This window comes from Plodia interpunctella, chromosome 26, assembly GCF_027563975.2.
Source record: "Plodia interpunctella isolate USDA-ARS_2022_Savannah chromosome 26, ilPloInte3.2, whole genome shotgun sequence".
NCBI classification, from domain to species: domain Eukaryota; kingdom Metazoa; phylum Arthropoda; class Insecta; order Lepidoptera; family Pyralidae; genus Plodia; species Plodia interpunctella.
The window spans coordinates 2,839,827-2,864,028 of NC_071319.1; the positions used below are offsets into that span (position 1 = coordinate 2,839,827).

The 24,202-nt window shown below is 32.9% G+C and overlaps 2 protein-coding genes across 2 annotated transcripts in view; both read right to left on the reverse strand.

Annotated features, from left to right (window-relative positions):
• LOC128681273 (uncharacterized) overlaps nucleotides 1-24,202 on the reverse strand; it is a 48,405-nt gene that overhangs the window by 19,994 nt on the left and 4,209 nt on the right. The gene's annotated exons all lie outside the window — the stretch shown is intronic.
• On the reverse strand, nucleotides 6,591-12,603 carry LOC128681274 (uncharacterized). Its single transcript, XM_053765086.2, has one exon. The coding sequence runs from the start codon at nucleotides 11,601-11,603 to the stop codon at nucleotides 10,407-10,409; it is 1,197 nt and encodes a 398-aa protein (XP_053621061.1). The 5' UTR covers nucleotides 11,604-12,603; the 3' UTR covers nucleotides 6,591-10,406.

The window sequence follows — 24,202 nt, forward strand, 5'->3', positions numbered from 1 at the left end:
ATGGCAGTATAAACAATGCAGTGAAAGTCGCGATGAGCCGTGTCAAGGGTCACCGTTGGTTGCAAGCCTGCAAGCCCTACACAACTATTAATAGCAGGGATCGATAGGAGCTGTGGTATGCTGTATACAAAATTATAGGTTTCAAGCTCATTCAGTCGTGTACTCACTGATTTAATTAATAAATAAATAATTTGAATTTGAATTTGTGGCGATTTTCAGCCTGTTCTAGAGCTTCGGATATCTTGGTGATCAGGTATGCAATTGGAAGGATCTCCTAGAAATTCGTAATTTTTGACAAACGATATCCTATTTGTTGTTCGAAATTTAGCTTTAGTTAGCGCAGTACAGCAGTGCACTAGTCGAGTTCGGACTTTAAATGAAATGGGTGCTGGCTTTATTTTGTCAAAGATGATGATGAGAAATTAAACAGCATTTTCCCAAGGAAAAAAAAAAACAAATCTGTTTAGGCGTAACATGTTAATTGACAGAAATACAGAAGTGTAGATTTTTTTAAAGATAAACATTCACTTGAACATTCAGTTATGAGCCCGTTTACCTCAAAATATGTTTTTTTTTTAAATCAAGAAATTGTGAATAATTTCTTACGCGTTGACATCGATGTGCGTTGATGTCTTTTATATTACAACATTAGTTTTTAAATACGTTTTTTTTTTCAATAACTATACTTTTAAAATTTTCGAATAAAAAATAGTCATAAATTCGTAATAGTTTTGGAATAAAATGGCTGGTGATTCTCACGAGTGTTTCGACCGCTGCGGCCGCGCTGTCATTACGATCCTTCAATTTTCTTGTGGAAGGAATCATTTCCAAAATTAATCATTCTAAAATTAACATTACTAATTCCTGTCTTTGTTAAAATTTGAAAAATTGTAATGAGAGCGCGGCCACAAACGTTCTAATCACCGGGCTATGACATACGGACGGACATGTCCATTAGGTATACATCGAAAAGCCATTTTCAGTTAAAGCAGTTAAGCAGAAAGTTAACCTACAAACGGGTTCCTGAGATGGCGCGGATCATGTTGACACACATTACGTGAGTGAACAGTGGCTCTCAAACTGTACTGTGAGTTTCAAGGCCAGTGTTGTGCTCCATAGATGCATAGTTTGAAGCGGTGGTGGTGTAATGGTTAAGACGCCCGTCTGTGAAAAGTCCCAGGTTCGAATCCTACTCGTGCCACGTGAGTTTAAATACGCATTTGATTCATGTATAGTAGTTTTCATCGACCACTAGCTTCTGTGGAAGGAAAACATCGTGAGAGGAAACCTGCACTCTGGTTGATTATAAACTTGTGCGTATAATAGAACAAAAATGAAAAAAAAAATAAAAAAAAAAAAAGCTAAGTCCAAGGCAAGGTAGCTAGCGTAGCCATGTGAGATAAAACTATCCAATATGCTTAGTCAGATTGCGGCAGCTGCAGGTGTTGTCTATAGACTAGATGTCTTTATAAGCGACTTGAATAAAAACAAGAAATAAGAGCGGCAAAAAAACAATGTTGAATATAGATTCAACCAAGATCAGTGAAGGAAAACATCGTGAGGACACCTGCACACTGGTTGATTCTTATTAACTTGTGTGTGAAATGGAGAAGGCAATGGCAAACCACTCCATTAATAATGCCAAGAAAGTTGTTGTGTGCGTTTAATTCCACGTAACAACCACGACCGAACAAAGGACACCCGAGTAATGACGGGTGTCCTTTGTTTCGTATAAAATTAAATTATAAATATTTATTTTAGGCTTTGATCATTTTATGTAGTCGTTATTATACAAAGACAGTTGGAGCAAAATTGATGATTTTATGCACTGGTTTAATTTACATTCTCAGTTTGAGTGCCACTGGCGCAGTGACACTAAATGGCTGCATGTGGAAATATTTGCACTATCGTTAACAGTCGCCATTGCAGATCTGGCATAACTTGCTAAATAAGTTCTTTTATGTCACTCATATACTATGTATCGATGTAGTATATATGCCGTGCTTTCTACTGAATATAGGATTATGTACAAAGTCGCGTTCAATACATTTAAAACAGATTGCACCGTAGAATGTGAAATTTGTGTAGCTTCATAATTCAGTTTTCTACTTGGTTAGAATTAGTATTATTCTGTTTTGTAAGTGTAACCAAAGAAATTAAACTTAATTGACATACTTACGTTATTTTTATTTAGAACCAATGTTTATCTAGATTTCTTTTTATTTTAAAGATAATTTAATAGAGCTATGTTTGGAAAATGTGCGTTCAGCCGTTTAGAAACCGTCAAGCAGATGAGACGATGCAAGCAAGCAAATTCGGAGTCGCGGTTTCATAAAATTTTAATTTAGTTTTATTCATGAAATCAATATCTAGATGAATGATGTTAGGCACACTTTAAAAATAATGACAGTGCTTAATATTCGATGATAGTATAGTGATGTGATAATGTGATTATCGCCATGCGTAACCATGGCTTATAGGCCATTGTTAAGATGTCTAAATTTGAAACAGTGTACTTATAGATTATAAATACGCAAGATAACCTAGAAAGGTAACCGTTTAGCAATAGCTTGGTACAGTTAACCAATCGTCAAGTCACCCAGGTTGGATTTCTATCTGCGGCGTATTTACTATGTATTTCAAGTGTATAGGTTGATGTGATGTCGACTGTGCTCGGCGCCCATTCAACTATCAAATTCAATAAACCCGTTTGCGCGCGCATATCTCACGGTCGACGCCATTTTGATTTTATTTTGACGACTTTTACGGCGGGAAGAGTTAGGCAATTGTGGTTATGAAAGATGTCGAGCATTAGACAGCCAATTATAAAATAAAATATTAATTAATAGTTCATTTCGCAGGTTACAAAAACAAAAAAATATTTGAACTAAATTACCACTAAATTGCATATTATTTATGATAGTAATTATTTTCGTAAATTAACTTAAAAATAAACTAAAGTTGATGCGTGATTGAGTAAGCATTATTTAAAATTAGTAATTGATAAATATACAAATTAAAAGGTGACTAGAATGCTCTTTTTCCCAAGGCAAGTCGCCTGAAGGCATCAGACACGACTTTTAAGACTATTTTGATATTTTTTGTTGTTTAGAATTCTTATGAACCAAACCAACACAAACCAGCTAACTTAATTTAATTGTTCAGATTTGATTTTTTAATGATATGATCTTGCAATTAAACGGAGTGAAATTTTGATTTCATATATTTTATTCTTCAAACCAAGTTTAGCAAACTTCCCCAAATCGCTACCGTTAGTGGTACTGACTGAGGCATTCAGCGTTGCAATGAAAACGAACGACTTGCGAAGCCAATAGCGAAATAAATTACATAGGGTTTTTATTAAGCTGTAAACTTTAAAATATAGCCTATTACACTCACAACATGTGGTATCAAAAGGTTATTAGACATGATTATACTCACTCATAGTTGCGTGATTACGTGGATGATGTGAATGCGAGATTGTCTATGGAAACGAGTGATTGCTCCTAATTTACCTAATACGTATTGTAAAGCAGGTAATAATGTTCCCACTTGGAATTAACTAGCTGTTACCCGCCGCTTTGCCGGCTTTAATGCCCACGGGAACAGCTTTTCTTCGTATTAAGTTCGAATTAGCTCTGCCGTATCTCCACTGGAGATTATCATCCTAGTAGGTACAATCTATCGAGGTCGTACAAAGAACCCTTCAAAACTTGTTGGGTCGTTGTGACGCGCCATTGACATAATGTCCAAACTTTCCCATTTATAATTATTAAATGGTAAGTAGGACTAGGCAATGCCCGCGGTTTGACCTGCGTGGCGCGTATCTAATCTAATCCACAAGTCACTCTATCTTTTGTTGAGAACCACAATCAAATCCGTAGTATTTGTCCTGTTCTAAATAATATAGTTCACTATAACTGCCCGTGGAAGTTACCGACACTACGTCTTGCCAACTGATTTGTTAAAATAGCATTCCAAAGGAGGTTGATATGAGACAGGCGACCGGTTGAAAAATTTCAGCCGAATCTTCGAAAGTTTAAGATTTTGACGTGTTGAACCATGATTGATTCAACACGTCCTTCCACGTTCCTTCTGAGTAGATACTGATCAATTTATTTATGAAAGTTATAACCCATAGCACAACGTACAAAAAACTGAATTCAAATACAATCCTGAGAGCTGGTTTGACGCCTCGAGTCGAGCGGTATCAGTCAGTCGATATAAACTTGATTGATGTTATATTAACATATTTATATATTTTACCATATTTAATTTATTCCGTTGTGATCCTAAACATAATGTTCTTTAGGTTCTGAATGAATTTAAGCGCGTTATTAAGCGTAAATCACATACTTGTAATTAACCTCGCGTACATAGTTCAACTTCGAAGATCTTCTACGCACTCAAAAATTATAATTTTAATTGAATTATTTTTTTTATTAACATATCAACTTGTAAGTATTTCTTCGACACATTTTGGTATATCCGCGTATCTATGAATGGCAAATAAAAAGAAAAATAATTGTAATAGATATTTAGATAGATGAGCGAAACCTCAGCCTAAATATAAAAAAGTAAATAAACTCACTCAAAACATGTTTTATTTCACAAATTTTATCCACTTCATATTTAAATAAGTACTTATTCTAATAAAATTAAAAAAAACAAAACCAAATTAAGCAATTTAGCGTCAACAAAACAAGACTTATGCCAGGCATTCGACACTGCAGATCGCTTGAATGCCTCCCATTTCTCGGTAAATCTTTGACACAATCGGTTGTAATTCATATAGCGTCTGTTTTTCGATGTCATCAAGTAACTGGACGGGTTCCAGGTTTTTGTCAGCGTTTGCGCATGCGCTATTGGTCGCGGTGTGTTCCAAGGCCGCGTCTTAGGACCATCGCGTAGTTGACTTCGCCATTGTCTTGTTATTATATGGCAAACTTGAATGGCAGTACCTATTTAAATTTACAACTGAGACAGTGGCTGTATAACTAACTTATGGTTTGTGTACGTTTTTTTTCTAATATTTGTCGTTGTCGTTTGTAAGATAATATTTTAGAATTTGTTGTTTTTTGAATCAGTTTTTCCTGATTAGCATAGGTTATAATAATATACGATCGCCTATGTCCGTGATCCTAAATTTTGTATGTATAATATTTGTTGGGATAATCCCAATACACATATAAATGTGTATTTGTAAAGAAAGAAGAGATCGTTTACTCCATTCCTAGTTCTTTATAAAATGTATCTGAATTATCGATGCCATGTAAATATAAAATCTTTAAAAACTGCAGTAAAGGTTTGTAAACAAGTTATAATCTAGAAAAAATAGAAATACACACAAGCTAAGGTGATGTGTTTTGTATTCCGTATTCAGTGTGCTCTATTCAATTTACCAGCATAATGATTCATGTGACTGTAGATATCACATGACGAATGATTCGACGTTTGAAAGACAATAGAATTTAATGAGATATTTTTCCTTGTAACAAATGGCTATAGAAGTAAAGTGCTAATAACTGAGACACTAATTTACTATGTCAGTAAATAAACGTAAATATAGCAAACACGGTTCATTGTGGGAATTTATTTTAATATGTAATGAACGAGTATCGTCTTTCACTCGCTACATTTAGTCAGTCAGATATGTATATAAAACTCCATGTGTATATCGACTTGTCTTATTAATGCTATGTAATCATCAGCAGCTACTATACCTACTGCTGGATATTAGTCATAAGTTATGTGTGTAAGTTTTTGGTGGGAATTATTCGTATTTTAATGTCAATAAATAAACCTGAACAGTATTCAGTATATACTTCTGACTAGCAGCCCATACCGGTTTCGCTCAGATAAAACCAATTTTATTTTTAAAGTAGCCTATATGTATAACTTACTCCTGTAGGTTTCTTCAGTCTCTTTGCCGAATTTAATCAAAATCGTTTTTGCGTTTATTAATTACAAACAACAACACAAATCTTTTTTCTTTATAATATTAGTATGGAAGTATGTTTGTGTAAAAGCAAGAAAATCGTCTAACAATATTTAATTTGTACCTACCGTATTTCTGAAGCGACATTCTATACCACATAGTTGTCCAAACATCAAAGTTTACTCACCAGTTATATTGTTGAAATTAAATAAAGATAAAACCTGGGGACCGAGCATTATCACAAATTAAAAATAACATAGAAGAATACACGTTTATGATAGAAAAATATCTATCGGGCACTTCTTATACTACATCCAACTTAATATTTGGATATTTGTGAATGAGAATGTTTCTTTCTCAATCACGCGCACATTGTAATAGCTCACAGGGCACTTTTCACCCTTAATTGATGTATAGTAAATGCACAGACAGTACCTACTAATAAGACGCAAATAGATTTGGTTAGATTGAAATTTAGTGTATGTTCTTTGGGGCTTGTAGGAATGGGAAAGGTAAAATAGTTTTATTTAATTTTTAGTCGAGAGCAAAATCTAGTTAGGTATAAATTGTTGAGTTTTCAACGTGTTTCAAATTTCTAAAAAACATATTGCTTATAAGGGTGTGACGTAGTCAGGTAAATGAAACGAGTGAATGCTCGAATAATACTACTATATTTGAAGGAATAACACAATTATATAGGTGGTACAAAGATTAACATAATAGAAGATTAAATAGGTACTTAGTCTAACCTCACATCACCGCACTTATTGAAAAAAAAAATGAATTATTATAATATATTTTTTTTTACAGTCAAATTGATAAAATATAATCTATTTTTTACATTTTATAATAAGGTTTTGTACGGTTTTTATGTACAATGTCTATTTTACCATACTTATTTATTATCTCTACGTTTGGTGGTATGTCCTTAATAACTTTATAAGGGCCTAAATATATATTATCTAATTTATTACTAGGTGTATTATTTTTTACTAAAATTAAATCATTTTCCTTATAGCTTACAGGATTAATATTTTTGTCATACACATACTTTCTATTTATCTTACTTCTTAACAAATTATTTCTAGCCTCTTTTTGAGAAAGTTGCAAACGGTATTTCAATTCATGTGGATAGCTCTCATAATTATAAAGAGGTTCTACATCATTTGTCAGATTACTAGGGAGAGAACATTTCTTACCAAACACCAACTCGTACGGGGTGAAATCTGTTTCAGTATGAACTCCTGTATTGTAAGAGAAACACCAAAAAGGAATCCACTTACTCCACATCTCCGGGTGATTCTCTGTTTGAATACGTAGAAACGCATTCAAATGTTTGTGAGTGACTTCCAGAGCTCCTATGGACTCGTGATGGTGGGCTGTTGAGTTGAGTTGTTTAATATTTAATAATTTACATACCTCTTGAAAAATTTCTGATAAAAACTCCTTCCCTCTATCTGTAGCTATACATTTTGGCACACCATACCTGAGAATAAAATTATTAACAAACGATCTTGCTACTTCATCAGCTTTTTTGGAAATTAAGGGATAACCTTCTACATATTTTGTCAGTTCGCATTGACACGTTAGTATATAAGAATAATTATCATTATCTCTTTCCAAAGGACCAACAAGATCTAAGAATACTTTTTCAAATGCAGTATGCGCTGTACTAGTAATTTCCATTGGTTCTTTCTTTGGTATTGAATGTTTTTGACGTTGACAACTGTCGCAACGTTTTACAAATTCTCTAACATCTTTATCAATACCAGGCCAGAAATAATATTTCTTTATGTTGTTTGACATTCTTCTCATACCAGCATGGCCACTGCTAGGCAAGAGATGAAAATCATTTAAAATTATTTTTCTATCATGTTTATTCTCAATTCTTTTTACATTACTTAAAATACATATACGCGGTCCGGACCTATTCTTATCGTTTTTTATTTTATCTAATAATTTTTCTATAAAAATTTCATTATCTTTACTCTTTAATATGTATATTTCTTCTAACTTTAATAAATTACAAAAATTATCTAAATCTCTCACAAATTCGCCTCGCGTCATTTGTGATTGAGAATCTAGAAATTTCACATAAATTGTTCTTTTACTTTCAATATAGCATAATATTTTATTTTCTTTTGTGATAATTCCCTCTTTTTTAAATTGTTTTAGTCCCTTAATATCAATAAGTTTTAATTCTACTGATTCTTTCGGTCTTATATGGGTACTTACGACCTTTGGTTGATCAGGCCTCAAGTCTAAAGCATCCATATCTACCGATGAATCTAGTTTATTTAATTTTCTTGCGCCCGCTCTTGTCATAACATTAATAACACTTTCGTGCATTTCTTTTAAATCATTTAATGTGATTCTAGACAATGCATCTGCAGCTGCATTTTCAGAACCTTTAACATATTCTACTTCAAAATTATATTCCTCTAATATGATTCTAAATTTCATGAGCCTACTCGAAGGATCTCTCATATTGAACAAGTATACTAGTGGTTTATGGTCTGTCAGTATTTTAAATGGGCGTCCATATAAATATGGACGAAAATACTTCACAGCCCATACTATTGCTAGCAATTCTTTTTCTATCACTGGATAATTCTTTTCACCTTTATTTAAGCTCCTACTAGCATAAGCTATTGGTCGTCCATTTTTGTTTGATAAAATTGCTCCTATAGCATTATTTGAAGCATCAGTTTGTACTATAAATTTATTTTGTTCCGAAAAATCGGGATACTGTAACACAGGTGGGCTTATTAGTAGTTCTTTTAGTTTTTCAAAAGAGTTTTGACTTTCGGTATTCCATTCAAATGGTACGCCTTTTCTAGTTAATTTATTTAAAGGATATGCGATTTCTGCAAATTTTGGTATGAATTTTCTATAGTAATTCGTGAAAGCTACAAATCTTTTTACTTCGTCTGAATTTGTAGGAACTGGATAATTTTGTACTGCAGATATTTTTGCAGGATCCGGCATTATACCTTCATTAGAAATCACATGACCTAAATACAAAATTTCTTTTTTAAGAAAATCGCATTTTACTGGGTTCAATTTTAAATTGACCTGACGTAATCTTTCAAAAACATCTTGTAAATTTTTATTATGAATTGTTAAATTACGGCCAAAAACAATTAAGTCATCTAAATAAATTAGACATTTTTCATAATTTAGACCAGCCATTGCCAATGTAATCATTCTGGAAAATGAACTTGGGCTAGTTTTAAGTCCCATTGGCATACGTGTCATCTGATACTGTCCTGAATGGAAAGCTGTAAATTTTCTACTGTTTTCATCTAAATTAACATTATAGTATCCTTGATGCAAGTCTAAATGTGTGAAATAAATGCTACCTGACAACGAGTCCAGAATTTCAGTAATATCTGGTAGTGGGAATTTATCGTCTTCAATCTGATTATTCAATTTCCTATAATCTACGACAAGCCTCCATTTTTTGTCTCCTGTTGAATCTGATTTTTTAGGTACTAACAGTATTGGACTAGACCAATCGCTCTTGCTAGGTTCAATTATCCCTTCCTCTAACATTTTATCAATTTGGCGTTTAATTTCGTCCTTTTGAGAGTATGGCAAACGATATTGTTTTGAGAAGATTGGATTTGTATTAGGTTTGACAGAAATAGTATGTGTGTATACATCAGTAGTACTTAATTTATCACCAGGGAGGTAAAATATATCTGAATATTTAGCGCAAATGTTCTCAATAGTTTTTTGTTCCTCAATATTTAAATGTTGCAATTTCATTAATGAGAAAAGTTTTTTCACTCTATTTGAATCGGTCGTTGACTTTTCAAATTCACAAATATTATAGTTACTAACTTTATCAATTTTTGGATTTATTTCTGTGAGTTGAACATCATTTTCAGTAACATTAAGTATTCTAACAGGAATCAATCCATCTTTTGGTGAACATATGGAACTTGCTAAAAATATACCATGTTTTATTTCTTGAGATAATATGACACAATCTTCATTAATGTCCGTATGTATAAAATGTATTGACTCGCTTCTAGCTGGGATCTCAAAAATAACATTACATGTATTTATTAAAGGTAAAGTAATTTTCGAATTAATAAATAATGTCAAAGTATTTTTACTGAAGTCTAATTGAGCTTTGCATCTATTTAAAAAATCACGGCCTAAAATTCCACTTCCTTTAATTGGTAAATTTTGAAAAACAAAAAACTTATGATTGAATGTTTCATTATTAAAAGTTAATGGTAAAAATAAGTATCCTATTGCTTGTACACTTCCACCTAAACCGTTGACTGTTACATTCTCCTTATGGATTGGAATGTTACATTCTATAGCATGTTTATACGTACATGCCGATATTGATGCTCCAGAATCTACTAAAAAATATTTTTTGTTATAATTATTACATGATGATGAAAGTAAAGAAATATAACAATTACTATCACTGGCTAAAATAATTTTTTCACTATTCCTCACGAAAAAACTGATTCAAAGAAAGTTCTGACTCTTCAAATTTTTCGAAATTATTATTATCATTATCATGCATTAAATGAATATTACGATTATTACGCATCCCTTGATTTCCTCTAGTTGAATTAAAAAATTTACCTCTCTGCTGTGGACCTCCGCTACTTCCTCGCGTGTACTGACCTCGTGACCCTTGTCCTCGAGAAGCTAGATGAGCTGCTTGCTGTCCTCGAGCTCTTCCTCTATGTACAGGATAGCGGCAACGTCCTCCACGCCAGCTTCTATAATAATTTGAACCATTGTTGAAATATTTATTATGGTATGGTTTCTTGTACATACCCATGATTTCTCCAGATGTTGAAGGAATTGATACTTCTTCATCTTGGGCTGCCTGTACAGCATCTTTAAGTGAACTATAATTCCTGGCAGAAATAATCGTACTAAGTCGACGATTACGCAAGCCGTCAGCAAATTGCTTAACAGCCATTTTTTCATTAATAGGTTTTAATATTTTATAGCATTGATCATTCCCGTCAGCTTGCGTTATCGTTAAATCAACAAATAGTTCCGTTATTTCTTTACCATAGTCAGCAATTGACAAGTCATTTTGTCTAATTTTTTGTAATTTATTTTGTATTGCCGTTGCAGCTTTCTTACACAATAATACATTTCTCATATCAATAATTAACTCATTAACTGATTCATATTTTGATTTTAATTTTAACTTAGCTTCAGGAGAAAGCCTACTTTTTAATACGAAATTAATTAAATTTTGTTTACATGTATCTTCTTTCAATAAAGTATTATAATATTCAATGTTATCAATCAACTGTTTTGTATTCGACTCCTCATTTGTCATAATAGGTAAAAGATTTAACGCCGTTTTTAAATCAAAAGAATTCATGTTGAACGATGACTTCGGCTTATCACTATTACACAACACTAAAATATTTTCATGTAACTCTAAAAATCGACTACAATAATTTTTGATTAATATAATATCATCCGAACTATAATATTTTCTCTTAAGTTTTTCTTCAAAACCTATCAGCCACGTTTCATATTTCTCATAGATTGCATTAATCTCATTTAATTTGTTTACTAACACTTTTTCCGTTCTTCGACTGGCTCCTAATTTAATTAAATATACTCTAATTTTCTTTAATTCCTCATACAATGATATAATAGTTTCCATTAGTCACTTACCACCATAACGTAGAGTAAAATATTCTTGTACCTGTGCACATAAAGAACATAACACATTAAAAAATAAATAAAAATAGACTTTAAAATATAATCGCGATTACAATTAACACTATCAAGTCCAAAGTTCAGTCACAGTGCATCATCCGTCCGTCCGTATATGGAAAGTCGCTGCATTCCTTACCGGTGACCTATATCTCGTACATAAAATTATTATTAGGATATTTGATTATATATTTAAGATACTTTTTTTTTTTTTTTTAAGTAGATTATTGTATTTTATTATTTTCACTTTTTTTTTTTTTTTTTTTAATATTTATTTTTATATAATAAATTTTCACTTTTGAAATATATTTATGCACTTTTATTTTTATTTATTTTTTACACCATTTCTTTTGAATAGATTTTTTGGGGTGGGTTAAGGTCTTCCAACTGTCGCCGGAAAAGTGATCTTCTTATAGTCGCCCGATTTATCTCCTTAACAATCCATTTTCTATGGCATTTTCTATATAGTCGATATATGAAGAACAGCACGCCACACAGTATAATTAACAGGATAACACACAGGATAATATTTGTGGTGCTCATATGAAAGCGAATTTGTTCTGTAGTTGCTTTATTATCGCCAGCCGCAGCATTCTGGATGACCAGGGTTTCTTCTTTAGACTGTGGGGAGCCCATTATTTTTGTGAAATTTTTTATTCACGTGTACACTAGCGTTTAGTCCGAAACAAAGATAGAACTGGTACTTTTCCATTGTCCTTATTAACGATTACACGAGTAACGTCTCAAATTCGCGGCGCGGTGGAAGATTCCATAGGCAGGGTCGCCATATAAGGGTGTGACGTAGTCAGGTAAATGAAACGAGTGAATGCTCGAATAATACTACTATATTTGAAGGAATAACACAATTATATAGGTGGTACAAAGATTAACATAATAGAAGATTAAATAGGTACTTAGTCTAACCTCACATGCTACATAAGTGATATTTGTCTTAATTTCTTTTTTTTTTCTTCTTTATTTTGTTTTTTTCTGTGCGTTCTATATTTTACGTCCAATGATCGTAAAACCACAGGTATAGGATGACATCACTTGGCATTCTTGCCACAATATCGTACGTGACAGGTAGAAGATATTGTAGCCGCATACAATACTGTCGGAACCTTATGGCATTTTCTAATGATTTTTAACACCACACTGTATGGGCGTTATGTGTCCTACCAGTAGGTATTATATTAAGACTACTTTATTAAAAAGTTTATTTGTTAGACAAATTAAAAAACCCTGACTTTCAATATTCATTTCGCTACAACATTTGAACGGCTTAACAAGAAGACTTTTTGATTAGGTAAAAGGTGAAAAGTTACACTTACTTTCGCATTTAAAAAATTAGTTCAAATTAAGATAGGATTAGGATAAGACTGGATATTTTTTTCTGATAATAACGATGTTAGTTAATTAACTGACATTGTTTGTTGATATACATTGAATTGAATATACGTTGTTGTTGTTATATTATTATATAACAACAACAATGTATAGGTATTCAATTAAAACTAAAGCTTATTTGCAAAAAATTTCAAAACTATTCTCTCATTAACCCATTACACATTTACAAGGAACCCTTGATCTCAAGCAAGTTTCGTTCTTGACAGTATTTTAATATACAACATTCCATTCGAGTTTCATACGTTATTTTGATTGTCTTTTGTCAAGGTTAAAGTATTTTTGAGACTTCAAACTTTGAGTAACATCTGTATGTTGTCTGTCATAAAATATTTTATGTTAATTATTGTTTGGGGGATTTTGTAATGCGTAATTGATTCAGGTTTCCGTAGTTTTCTTTTTATTTCAATTGTATTCTATACTTGTTTATTGGTAAATAAGTAAGTCAATTACATCACACGTATTAGAACTGGTACATACATATGTAAACATTAATTGTGACTATAAATTCGTATTTTATTTAAGTAGATATAAATACTTACCAGTTTTAAAACAACTTATTTTATATGAAGGGAACGAGTTTAGTGCCTGTGTTGGGAGATATTTTTGTCTTGTTTTTAGGCTTTTTCGTGTCCAATCAATTACGTTTGTGATATGTAAAATCCAATAAATAGTGGCTAATCCATCATTATGATTGTTATGCTCGGAAAGTTTTCTCGTATATTTTTCATTGCTGTAGGTGTGAAAGCGTAGCACCAAGCTGTTTTTTTTTGTTAAAATATGTAATAAGTCATTCTTATATTAAGTTATTGTTGATCGTATCAATTACAGCTAGATTCGGCCCGTAACAACCATATGTAATTGAGGATTACCTCATAGTATTATATCTACATAAGTTACAATTTCTTAATAAGCAATGTAATAGATGCTGTATTACAAGTAAGAAAGAGCGTTTATTTTGCTTAGAAACATATTAGTACATACAGCACAGTACAAATAAAAATAAATGTAATGCTTGAGACAAAACGGTCTCCGCTCAGCATATAACGTGGTGAGAGCCACGGCGCTGGTCTTCCGCGGATGCCATAAATAAAACAAACAAAATTTATTAAAGTGTGTGTAATAAATGATAATAAATGGCACTTTATATCTAAGAGGAAATATCAAACGTATTAAGGTTGCTTCTATTGATCATCGGTCAGATTACTAAGTTGCAAAAAACATATCTACAGGGTAACATATCTTGGCAGGGTCGCCATGCATTGATGAGCGTAAGGAGATGTAAATAAAACCAATATTGAGATGATACTGGCGATATTCTGGATTAAACATATTTTTATACGTAGGTATATCTTATCCTACACAATATACAAACCCGTACTGAGTAGGTATAAACAGGGTGAGAAGTTAAAAAACAATAAAACTTTCATAAAAATAGCAATATAAACTTCTTGCAAAAATGTTCCAATTGCTTTCAAAACCTTGTGATTCGAAACATTATACTAAAAATATACTTAATTATAAACCACTGCAATTCTATTGAACAATTTCCAAGATTAGCTCGTAATCTCCAAGACATTCTGACATTCGATTCGATACGTCTGTCCATTGGAGGCATTTCACGGAAATGTGACCGACCATCGAGGAAGGTCAAGGTCAGGTCAACTGAATTAATCAGAGAATTAAACAATTGGTGTAATTGTTTGTTTTGTCATGGAGTCGACAATTAATTGATTGATAGTGGAAAGGAGGATAATTTCGAAGCGTTCGAGAAGGTTTCCACTCTCTATATTATGTGATACAAGTTTATTTGTTAGACAAATTAAAGAAACCCTCTTTCGACTTTCGATATTAATTTCGCTATAACTTGTGAACGGATTTTGATCTTATATATCTAAGAATATCTTACAGATCTTACATAAAGATTAGCTATCAAATAAAAAAAAACCGCAGCCAAATCGGTTCAGCCGTTGATGAGCTACGGTGCCACGTACACAGACAGACAGACATACTTAGCAGTCAAACTTATAACACCCCTCTTTTTGCGTCGGGGGTTTAAAACTAACTGAAACCTCCCTCCGAAATTGCTAATCTCATTTTACTATCCTTGCTGTCTTTCTCTCATCTAAGTGTGCTCCCGGTTTCTTCCGCAGCCGTTGAGCGTCGCAGCTATGGTATACTTACCTATATTCTGCAAAACACATAGCACTCTCTGTATGGCCCAAAGGATTACTGTCACATAATGCTTTTATAATAAAGTCCGCCTATTGTACTTTTAGAGATTGTATTTTTGTGCAATAAAACTTAAATAAATACCTCTTCAAACTGTGTTTACTAAAGGTGAGTGAGTACTGTTGTTTCTAAAGGTGAGTTTCCACTTATTCATTATTTACTTGGGTAAAATCTTATCGCTCGACTAAAGAAAAAGATAAAAATGCGTCAATGCTAAAATTGTTGCGACATGTCTCATCTACCAAGATAATATCTATTAATTAGGTATAATTTATGAAATAAACACTCTAATAAACTGATATGCGTATATTATCCCATCCCAACTAATAAATAATTATAAATGCGAAAGTAAGTTTGTTTGTTTCTTTTGGTACCTATGACGCGTTATCTACTCAACCAATCTTCTTGAAATTTTGCATGTACTCTTATATAATTAAGAGTATGGAGAACAACATACTTTTCATTACGGAAAAAACTATTGTTCCCGTGGGATTTGCGAATACCTGTATTCTATTATAGGTGGCGCTGAATGCTAATAAAATAAACTATGCAATAAAAATATTATATGGCGATATGTGTATTTTAAAAGCAATACCTATGGATATTTTATTTCAGCTATACCAATCCCATTTTAAAAGGCAGAGACACTATTCACCTCTTCAGTCCTTGCGGGGTAGACATAATACAGCGCATCCTAGCGTGTCGACTTGGCAAATCATATTAGTGAAGACCAAAAGACGAAAAATAATTAATAATAAAATATTGTAGATTATTTTTATGGGAGGAAAATTAGTGCCAAGACGCTGGTTAAATGTTATATATCCTAAGTATGTTTTATGCCGTTCTAAAGTAAATCAGAAACAATAAATTTTATTTGTATTCACGCAATAGGTTATAGAACAGTTTGTTGGGTAAACTGACCACAAAATTCAATCAATCACTATCGGGTGAAAGCCACAAACAAAATCCAATGAAATTACGATTGCTTCCAATGATTTCGTTATTGGCTGCGTTCCTGTTTTAAATTGCGTCAGGATGTTTGATTTCATTTGTAATGTTACCGAATTTAGAAGGAAGATGTTATTTACGTTGCTATTATACTTATTGTTCATTTATTTCGCCACTGGCTTACTGCATTGCCAATTTATTTAGTAACGTGTTAGTAACCAATATATTTAGCTTATTTTCGAACGAGTTTCTTAATTATTTATACTAAAAATACCTACCTATATAAATAAATACAATTCAATAATACCTATATAATAAAACGGTTGGTTTTATCTGAGTAAAGTATTTTATTTGTTCGCGTTATATTTGAAGCCATAAAACTAAGGCAAAAAATATAAGAATTTATAAACAGTATACGATAAGGTCATATTTTTTCGTTTGTACATTTGTACTTCCTAAAATTGTATTCATTCATACCGTGGGCACCCTTGAATTGAATTCTAGCAAAAAATGCATTGTTTTTGTTTTGTTATCCATTTTATTTTCATAAAAAAATCTATTCTGTGTTCGAATCGAACAATTTTATGTTATCTGTAGCTATTTTGAATATTTGGTAAAGAGTTTACTGGGAGTGCCAGAAGGTCCCAGAATCCCAGTTTCGAATCCTACTCGTGCCACATGCATTTGTGCACCAATCTAGAGTCAGGAACAAGATCATTCCAAGTGGTTGATCTGATAATGCAGGAGAAAGGTAGCAGTAAGATTCTTCTTCGATTCGAGTCGTTATTATATGGCTATTTATATAATGTGAAACTAGCAACATTCTAATCCAACAAGTATGTGACGTTCCAAGCAAAAGGATACCACTGGGCATTCTAGTTTCCGAGATATTTGAGATTTTAATTGATTTTAATGCAACATGCAAAGGGCTACGCAATAAACGACGTAAGAAAATTGCAATTGTACCTATGTTTAGTAACTAGAACTCTGGCTGGCTATTACAGTTTAAACTTTCAGTGTCTGTTTCCCAACAATTTGATATTTGTAAGTGTGATTTTTTTCCCAATAAATATGAATAAAGTTATTTGTTTTTGTATTCCATATGATCAACTTACTATTTAACTATCTGAATACAGCCTTAACACAATACCACCCAAGTGGTACCTAAACGCTTGGAACGCCACATATTTTTTTCCCTGTAATTTGACGCATTTGTTTACACTTTAATCGATGACACCCTGTTCTAAATCATAATGAAACAGAAACCTATTTAGCACTATCTGATAAGGAATAAGGTGTATGTGGCAAATATTGACCGACCGACATTGTCTTGGTACCGAATTCTGTTATCAACTTGTGAATATGGCGCGAATTGCTAAAAAATTATTATTTTTTCACGATAGTTAAGTGTTTCTCAGAGCGTTTCGACGCGACCGCTGCGACCGCCCTGTCATTACTATGTTTCAAATTTTAATAAAGACAATAATTAGATCAGAGAGTAACCTATCTGACTTTAAAATAATTAATCTGTACTATAGTAATGAATGACTGATTTTGAAATTATTAAGATAATTAACGGATCGTAATGGCAGCTCGGTCGCAGCGGTCAAAACGCTCTGAGACCCTTCTGGTAGTAAAATCACGTTGATACGCATGAGATGCCTTAGTCGCCTCGTACGACATCCATTCATTCATTCCAGGGTGGAAACAACACGTGAAAGCGTCTATAAGCCTTGAGGTAACAACAGCATTCCAAAGAGCAACTATTGTATGGTAAAGTACTCCGATAAGAAAGAGACAGAAACATGCGAAGTCACGAGGAGAAACGTGCCAAATCAACAGAGGTGAAGTATTTTTAACCCCCGACGCTAAAAGAGGGGTGTTATAAGTTTAACGTGTCTGTCTGTGTATCAGTCTGTTGCATCGTAGCTCCCAAACGGATGAACAGATTTTCGTTTTTTTTTTGTGTAGATAATTTTATAAATATAGTGATAGTGATAGTGATAGTGAAATGAATATTGAAACTCGGGGGACTTTTAATTTGTCTAACAAATAAACTTGTTATAAGCTTTTATTTAACTTGTAACTATATCTCGGGTGGAATCTTGCAACTCAATTTTGAAGCAGATATCTTCAACCGACTGAGCTGAAATTTTGTACACGCGTTTAGTTTGGATGACAGTGCATTATTATGATAAGCATGACCTGAGGGTGCACCCAGGAACGGTACCAGACGTGGGAACTCGTCAACAGTTTACTGCACGGACATGATTTTTTGTCACACATTGCAATGCACTAAGATCTAATTGACAACAAAAAAGCTTGTGTCAAAAATGACTTAAATGTCATTTTTGCAAAAAAAACTTATTTTCCTTGGTAGTGATTCGTTGTTCGTTGATTTCATGAGAAATCTATTCAAGTAATATTCATATTTTATTACTACCTAACCTACGGCCATCACTGTTTGCCAATGTGCTTGACATTTTTAGCGTGAACATGGTAATTATTTCTAGAAAGATGACATAATATGGAAAACAAGAGTTCTTGTATCTTTACATGGTTCTAACATCAAATTCAAAAATGTATACACTTTAATTCTGCTAACATTGTAAAGCCGAAAGTTTGTGAGTTTGTTTGTTAATCCTACACGCCCGAACGGTTGGAAAAGCAGGAAAGTGACATAGGCATATTAATGGGCGGAGTCACGGGTTTAGCTAGTTATATTTAAGGGAGTCAGGATTCATTGTAAGCACCAGCAAAACTAAATGGAAATCTGTGTAGTATTTTTTCCCGTGAAAGCGTACCTACTCGTAACAAACATAAATATAGGGTTTAGAAACATTAAGCGTGCAGTAGGTATTCTAGTATTTTCTCTTCATAGTCGTATTTCCACATAGCTGAGGGTCAAATCGTGGTTATTACTTGGAATAAAACACATACGACAACTTTATTAACATTATTAATCCAGTGGTTTGCCATTACCTTCTCCATTTCACATACAAGTTAATAATCAATCAGTATGCAGGTTTCCTCACGATGTTATCCTTCACCGGAAGCAAGTGGTGGTCTATGAAAACTACTATATGAGTCAGATTGGTATACAAACTCCTATGGCTAGAGTAGGATCCGACACTGGTGGACAGTTTAGTTCACTAGTGTGTATGCGATTACCTGTCACTAGATGGCGGTAAGTAGTCGTAAAAGCCATGTCAGATGCTTTAGGCGACTTGAATTAAATCTAACACCAGTGTTAGCAATAACACACTCGATATGATGGTTACCTTTTCAACCATAAGTAAAAGAATTTCTCCTGTATAATTTTATGGCATACAATTAAGCACGGGAGAAAACGGGCGAGCCTATTATATGTTTCGTAATAATCGACTCGACTATCGTATATATATCCTATACAATCGACTAATACCGACATCCCAACAAATCACTATGCTTTTTACAGGCACTGTTATATGTGTGCGTGTGTTTGTGTGTGTGTGTGTGTGTGTGTGTGTGCGCAGGTGGGAGCGGCCTGGCTCGGTGGCATTCCTTTACTGACCTAGATAGGTTATGTGCTGTGTTGAGAGACAACATTGGTCATTCAATTTTGAATGTTGAAATATATATAAAAAAATATGATTGATTTGTTTTGATTCGGCCTTGACGTTGCTTTGTTTAATACAATAATAGATTAGTTGACCTTATGTACGTTTACATTTTTTTATATTAATTTTTTTTATTTGCGCAGGTTATAGTCAACATCATAGTTTACTTTCGCAGCCCACCCTTAAAACCTCGCAGTTCTTATAATAACAAATTAATTTCTATCGGTATAGAGGTTGTTAAAATTTAAAACAAAAATCTTAACCGTCTAAGTTATGTAAATTTATATAAAATTGTGTTTGTCACAGAAATCTGATTGGTATTGGCAAACCATATGACATTTTATACCTAAATGGTCGTATAATTCTCCAAGCTGTAAACTAAAGCCGTGTTTGTTTCGTTTCAGTGAATGCGTGAAAAATGATTCAAATCCATTACAAATTTCACGCAAGCAAAGCCAATAATTTATCCAATACGTTCTATAAGAGTGATTTCGAAAACGAAAACTTTATTATTAACAGATGTTTAAATTCACATTCTTTAAAAAGTAAAATCATTTTGGCTTGAGATTTTGGTTCATTGTAATATAAAAATGTATAATGAAAACAAAACTAATGTACTTTTTTGATGATTATCTACTTGTTAGAGAATATATCTTTGTATAAAATATTCTCCAAATAATAAATTCAGGATTTAGACCTTAACGGACACTTTTTCACGTCATATAAATTTATATATATATAGGTTAGGTATAGATGCATATGGTAATAATGGACCAACGGTATTTTGATAACACAAATATACGATTATATATACTTTAAGTATAAATATTATACTGGATTAAAAAATAATTTTTTGTCCTTTCCCATTTCTTGTCTATGCCAATTCACAACAACCCGACTATATGTAAGAACCTGCCTCATGACGTCACTGTCCTTCAAATTCCATTGGAGTTTTTTTTTCATCCCTGGGCCTTACTTCATTCCCAAAACAATTAGGCATGCTTTTGTTTTTATTACTCACTGGCAACGTGGCAATTGAAATTATGAAGAGAACTTCCAAATTCAAATTATGGTTCTTTTTTAAGGAAAAAATGTACGGAAATCCTTGGATTAATAATTGCCTTTTTGAGACCTTTGGGTAGTTAATTTTGAAAATATCAAGTACAGTCAGTCATGATAGGTCACATGATTAAAGATATAAGATGAATAATATTTAATATCGATATATATTTTTTAAGAAATTTTAATTGCGTCTAAATAAAATGAACATTTTTCAAAATTAATATCGTTGTGTATGTCGTTCCCACGAGTAAACATTGTATTTATGCTATCATATCACATTATACTAAGATAAGCTTATCTGTCAATGCATTGGCGTATTAGGTAAATAAATCATTGTAAATTAAGTACTTAGTACATATACTATTCATACATAACTCTTCGATTACTGAAATAACAAGAGAAAATAAAAGAGGGCGCTGTCTCCGGTTGGCCCATCTCATCGCAGGTCTTCCGATACTCCTTTCACAAAAATATCTAGTCTATATGTATTAAATTCGTCCCTACTCTAAAATCATTATACTTACTAAATTTCAGAATCGGTCCAGCGATTTAGATATAACAGAAAATATTTCGAACATATATTTATTACCTAGAATAGGTATTGGAAGAAAAAAGGGGAGGCCACTGCCCAGCCGTGGGACACAAAATAGGCCAAAAAAAAGATTCCTAGGAAACGTAAAATGAAACACATCTACCTAAATATTTATTACTCAAACAAGTTCGTTCAAAAAAGGCGCTACCAACATCTAAATAACTGTACGTCAACCTGAACAGGCCATATTGGTAACTTGTAACTGGTTGGTATGAGCCTGCGCCCCTCCTCACTTTTTATAGACCATAGACAAGTGTTTTTGGTTTTTATTAGCCATTGACTTAAGTCGGTTCTTTTGTTATGGCGATGATTGGTGTGTAGGATGCTAAATATTTGGTATATAACATAATTTCCGGCTCCAATTTGAGATGTTTTTTAAATATTTTTAGACACATCACATTATTTAATTTTGTTAATGTATGTCTATAATTATTTGTTCCCCCAATATTATCGTCAAAATAAATGAAGAAAATTTTGACCTTTCTACTTGACCGTCACATTTTGCGAGTCACTTTTCTCTCCGTAATGAGCTTCCCGTCCTTTAAACTTCAGAAGGAAGTATGGTTCACCTTGACCCACTTGTGATAAAAGTACCTATTTAATATAAGTACATAACATTAAAACTATAAGTGTAACTGATAGATCGTGAAGAGATAACAAACATACTTTTGCATTCATAATATTAGAAGCTGATTAACTATTAGTCAGCTACCGATTACACTAATCAAAGTAAAATCGATAGCCAATAGACTTAGTCATCGTTACTTCAAATTGTTTACAAATGAAAGTGACTGTGAAATGAAAGTTAACACTTGGCTACTGAGCCCGTCGTACACATAGGAGTAGGCACCGTACCTTTTATTTACCGCGGATGAAGTCGGTTATACTGAAGGCCTACCACGGAACGTACAAACACGTACTTAGCACGTTACTAACGTCCACATGTTGTCTCTTTTCCAAATATCGTGTACGCATCGTGTAAAAAAAAATGAACGGGTGGACGCAATAACGTGCTACGTGTTTTAGGGTTCGTGGTAGCTCACCTGCTTATGTTCGGCTAGATCTAGGTGCAGCCGGTCTTCGATGGTTATATCTAGATGCATATTTGCCTGTGAACGTTTGACGACCTCGGTGGCGCAGTGGTAAAGTACATGTCTCTGAACCGAGAGGCCCCGGGTTCGAACCCCGGTCGTGTCATGACGGAAAATTATATTTTTCTGATTGGCCCGGGTCTTGGATGTTTATCTATAGTATATATATGTATTTGTTATAAAAATTTAGTATAGTTTAGTTAGTATCCTATAACACAAGTCTCTTAAACTTACTTTGGGGCTAGCTCAATCTGTGTGATTTGTCCGTATATATTTATTCCTAGGTTTGCTCGCACCGTCCCGATTTTGGCGGGGCGTCTCGATTGTTGACTACAGAATTTACATCCCGCGCCGGACAGCTCTGTCGCGCTTTTTTTAATTTAGTCCGAAAGCAAATGAAAAACAAAATCGGCATACCTACTACTGCAAAATGGTACGTCTACATCTATAAAATAGGTAATTGAAAATTTTCAATAAAATGTTGCTATTGCATTATATATTAAAACGATTTATTAAACATTTGAAAAATCTATTTAAATATACTAATTTACTTTTTTTTAATGTCCTGCACTTGACGAAAGAATCCCGCTTTTTACCGACGAAATCTCATCAGGTTTCGAAAACCCGTTTTACCCAAAAAAACCTGACAACGCACCGACACCCAATGGTAATGGTACTTATTATATAAATTGGTATGATTTATACTCATGTGTCAGTCTACATAATTCCTATGTAAACGTGATGCAATCATACGTGACACGCGAAAGTGTTAGCTCTCATCTAAAATACTGTTTTCGTGAGACAAAACCGCGACATTTGGGTCGCAAATGTGAAGAATATGTTCTGTATTCGTTGATCTCATGTTGTTCACACACAGAGAGGACATGGTAGAATTATAGATCAACAATCAACAAACAAACAAAAAGTACCTAATGCTCAGGTTTAAAATGTTATAAATTGGCTACTTGACTGGATAAAAAGGTATTTAACACAATAATTAAATGTCACTTTGTTAATTAGCTAATTTCATATTTTTTAGTTCTCATTAAAGTATATTAGGAATTTAGGAATGCATTTTGACGCCAATAATTCTCTACGATTTTTGGAGTTCGAAAAGTTAAAAAATGTGTGCTATGACTGTCATAGCACAATATTGTGTCCATAATATTTTTTGTTTTTGATATTAGTAAAAAGTATCTTAAAGTAGGTAGCCAATTTTAAGCCGGATATAATTTTGTCTCATTTTGACCAACATTCAGAAACTCAAACCGGAGAGATGTTCGAAATTTAAAAAAAAGTGAGATTTTGACAAGCGAAAAAGTCGGCCACAGACACAGAATAAAAAAGTTTATTTTTTGTATTCTTTTAATTCTGTCATTGGTCTTAGTTGGATTTTTTCATAAATTTTAATGTTATCATTTGATCCACCGAGGGATCGTACTTATTCGATGTATCAAAGTGGAATGAAGGTATTGTACAATTTTCTTCACATACCATAAAATATACATTTAAATGGGGACGAGTCTCATTAAAAATTCAAATCCTAAGTAATACTTGTTATAATTTTAACTAATATTATAAATGCGAATGAAATATACCCCTTCACGCTCTATTTACT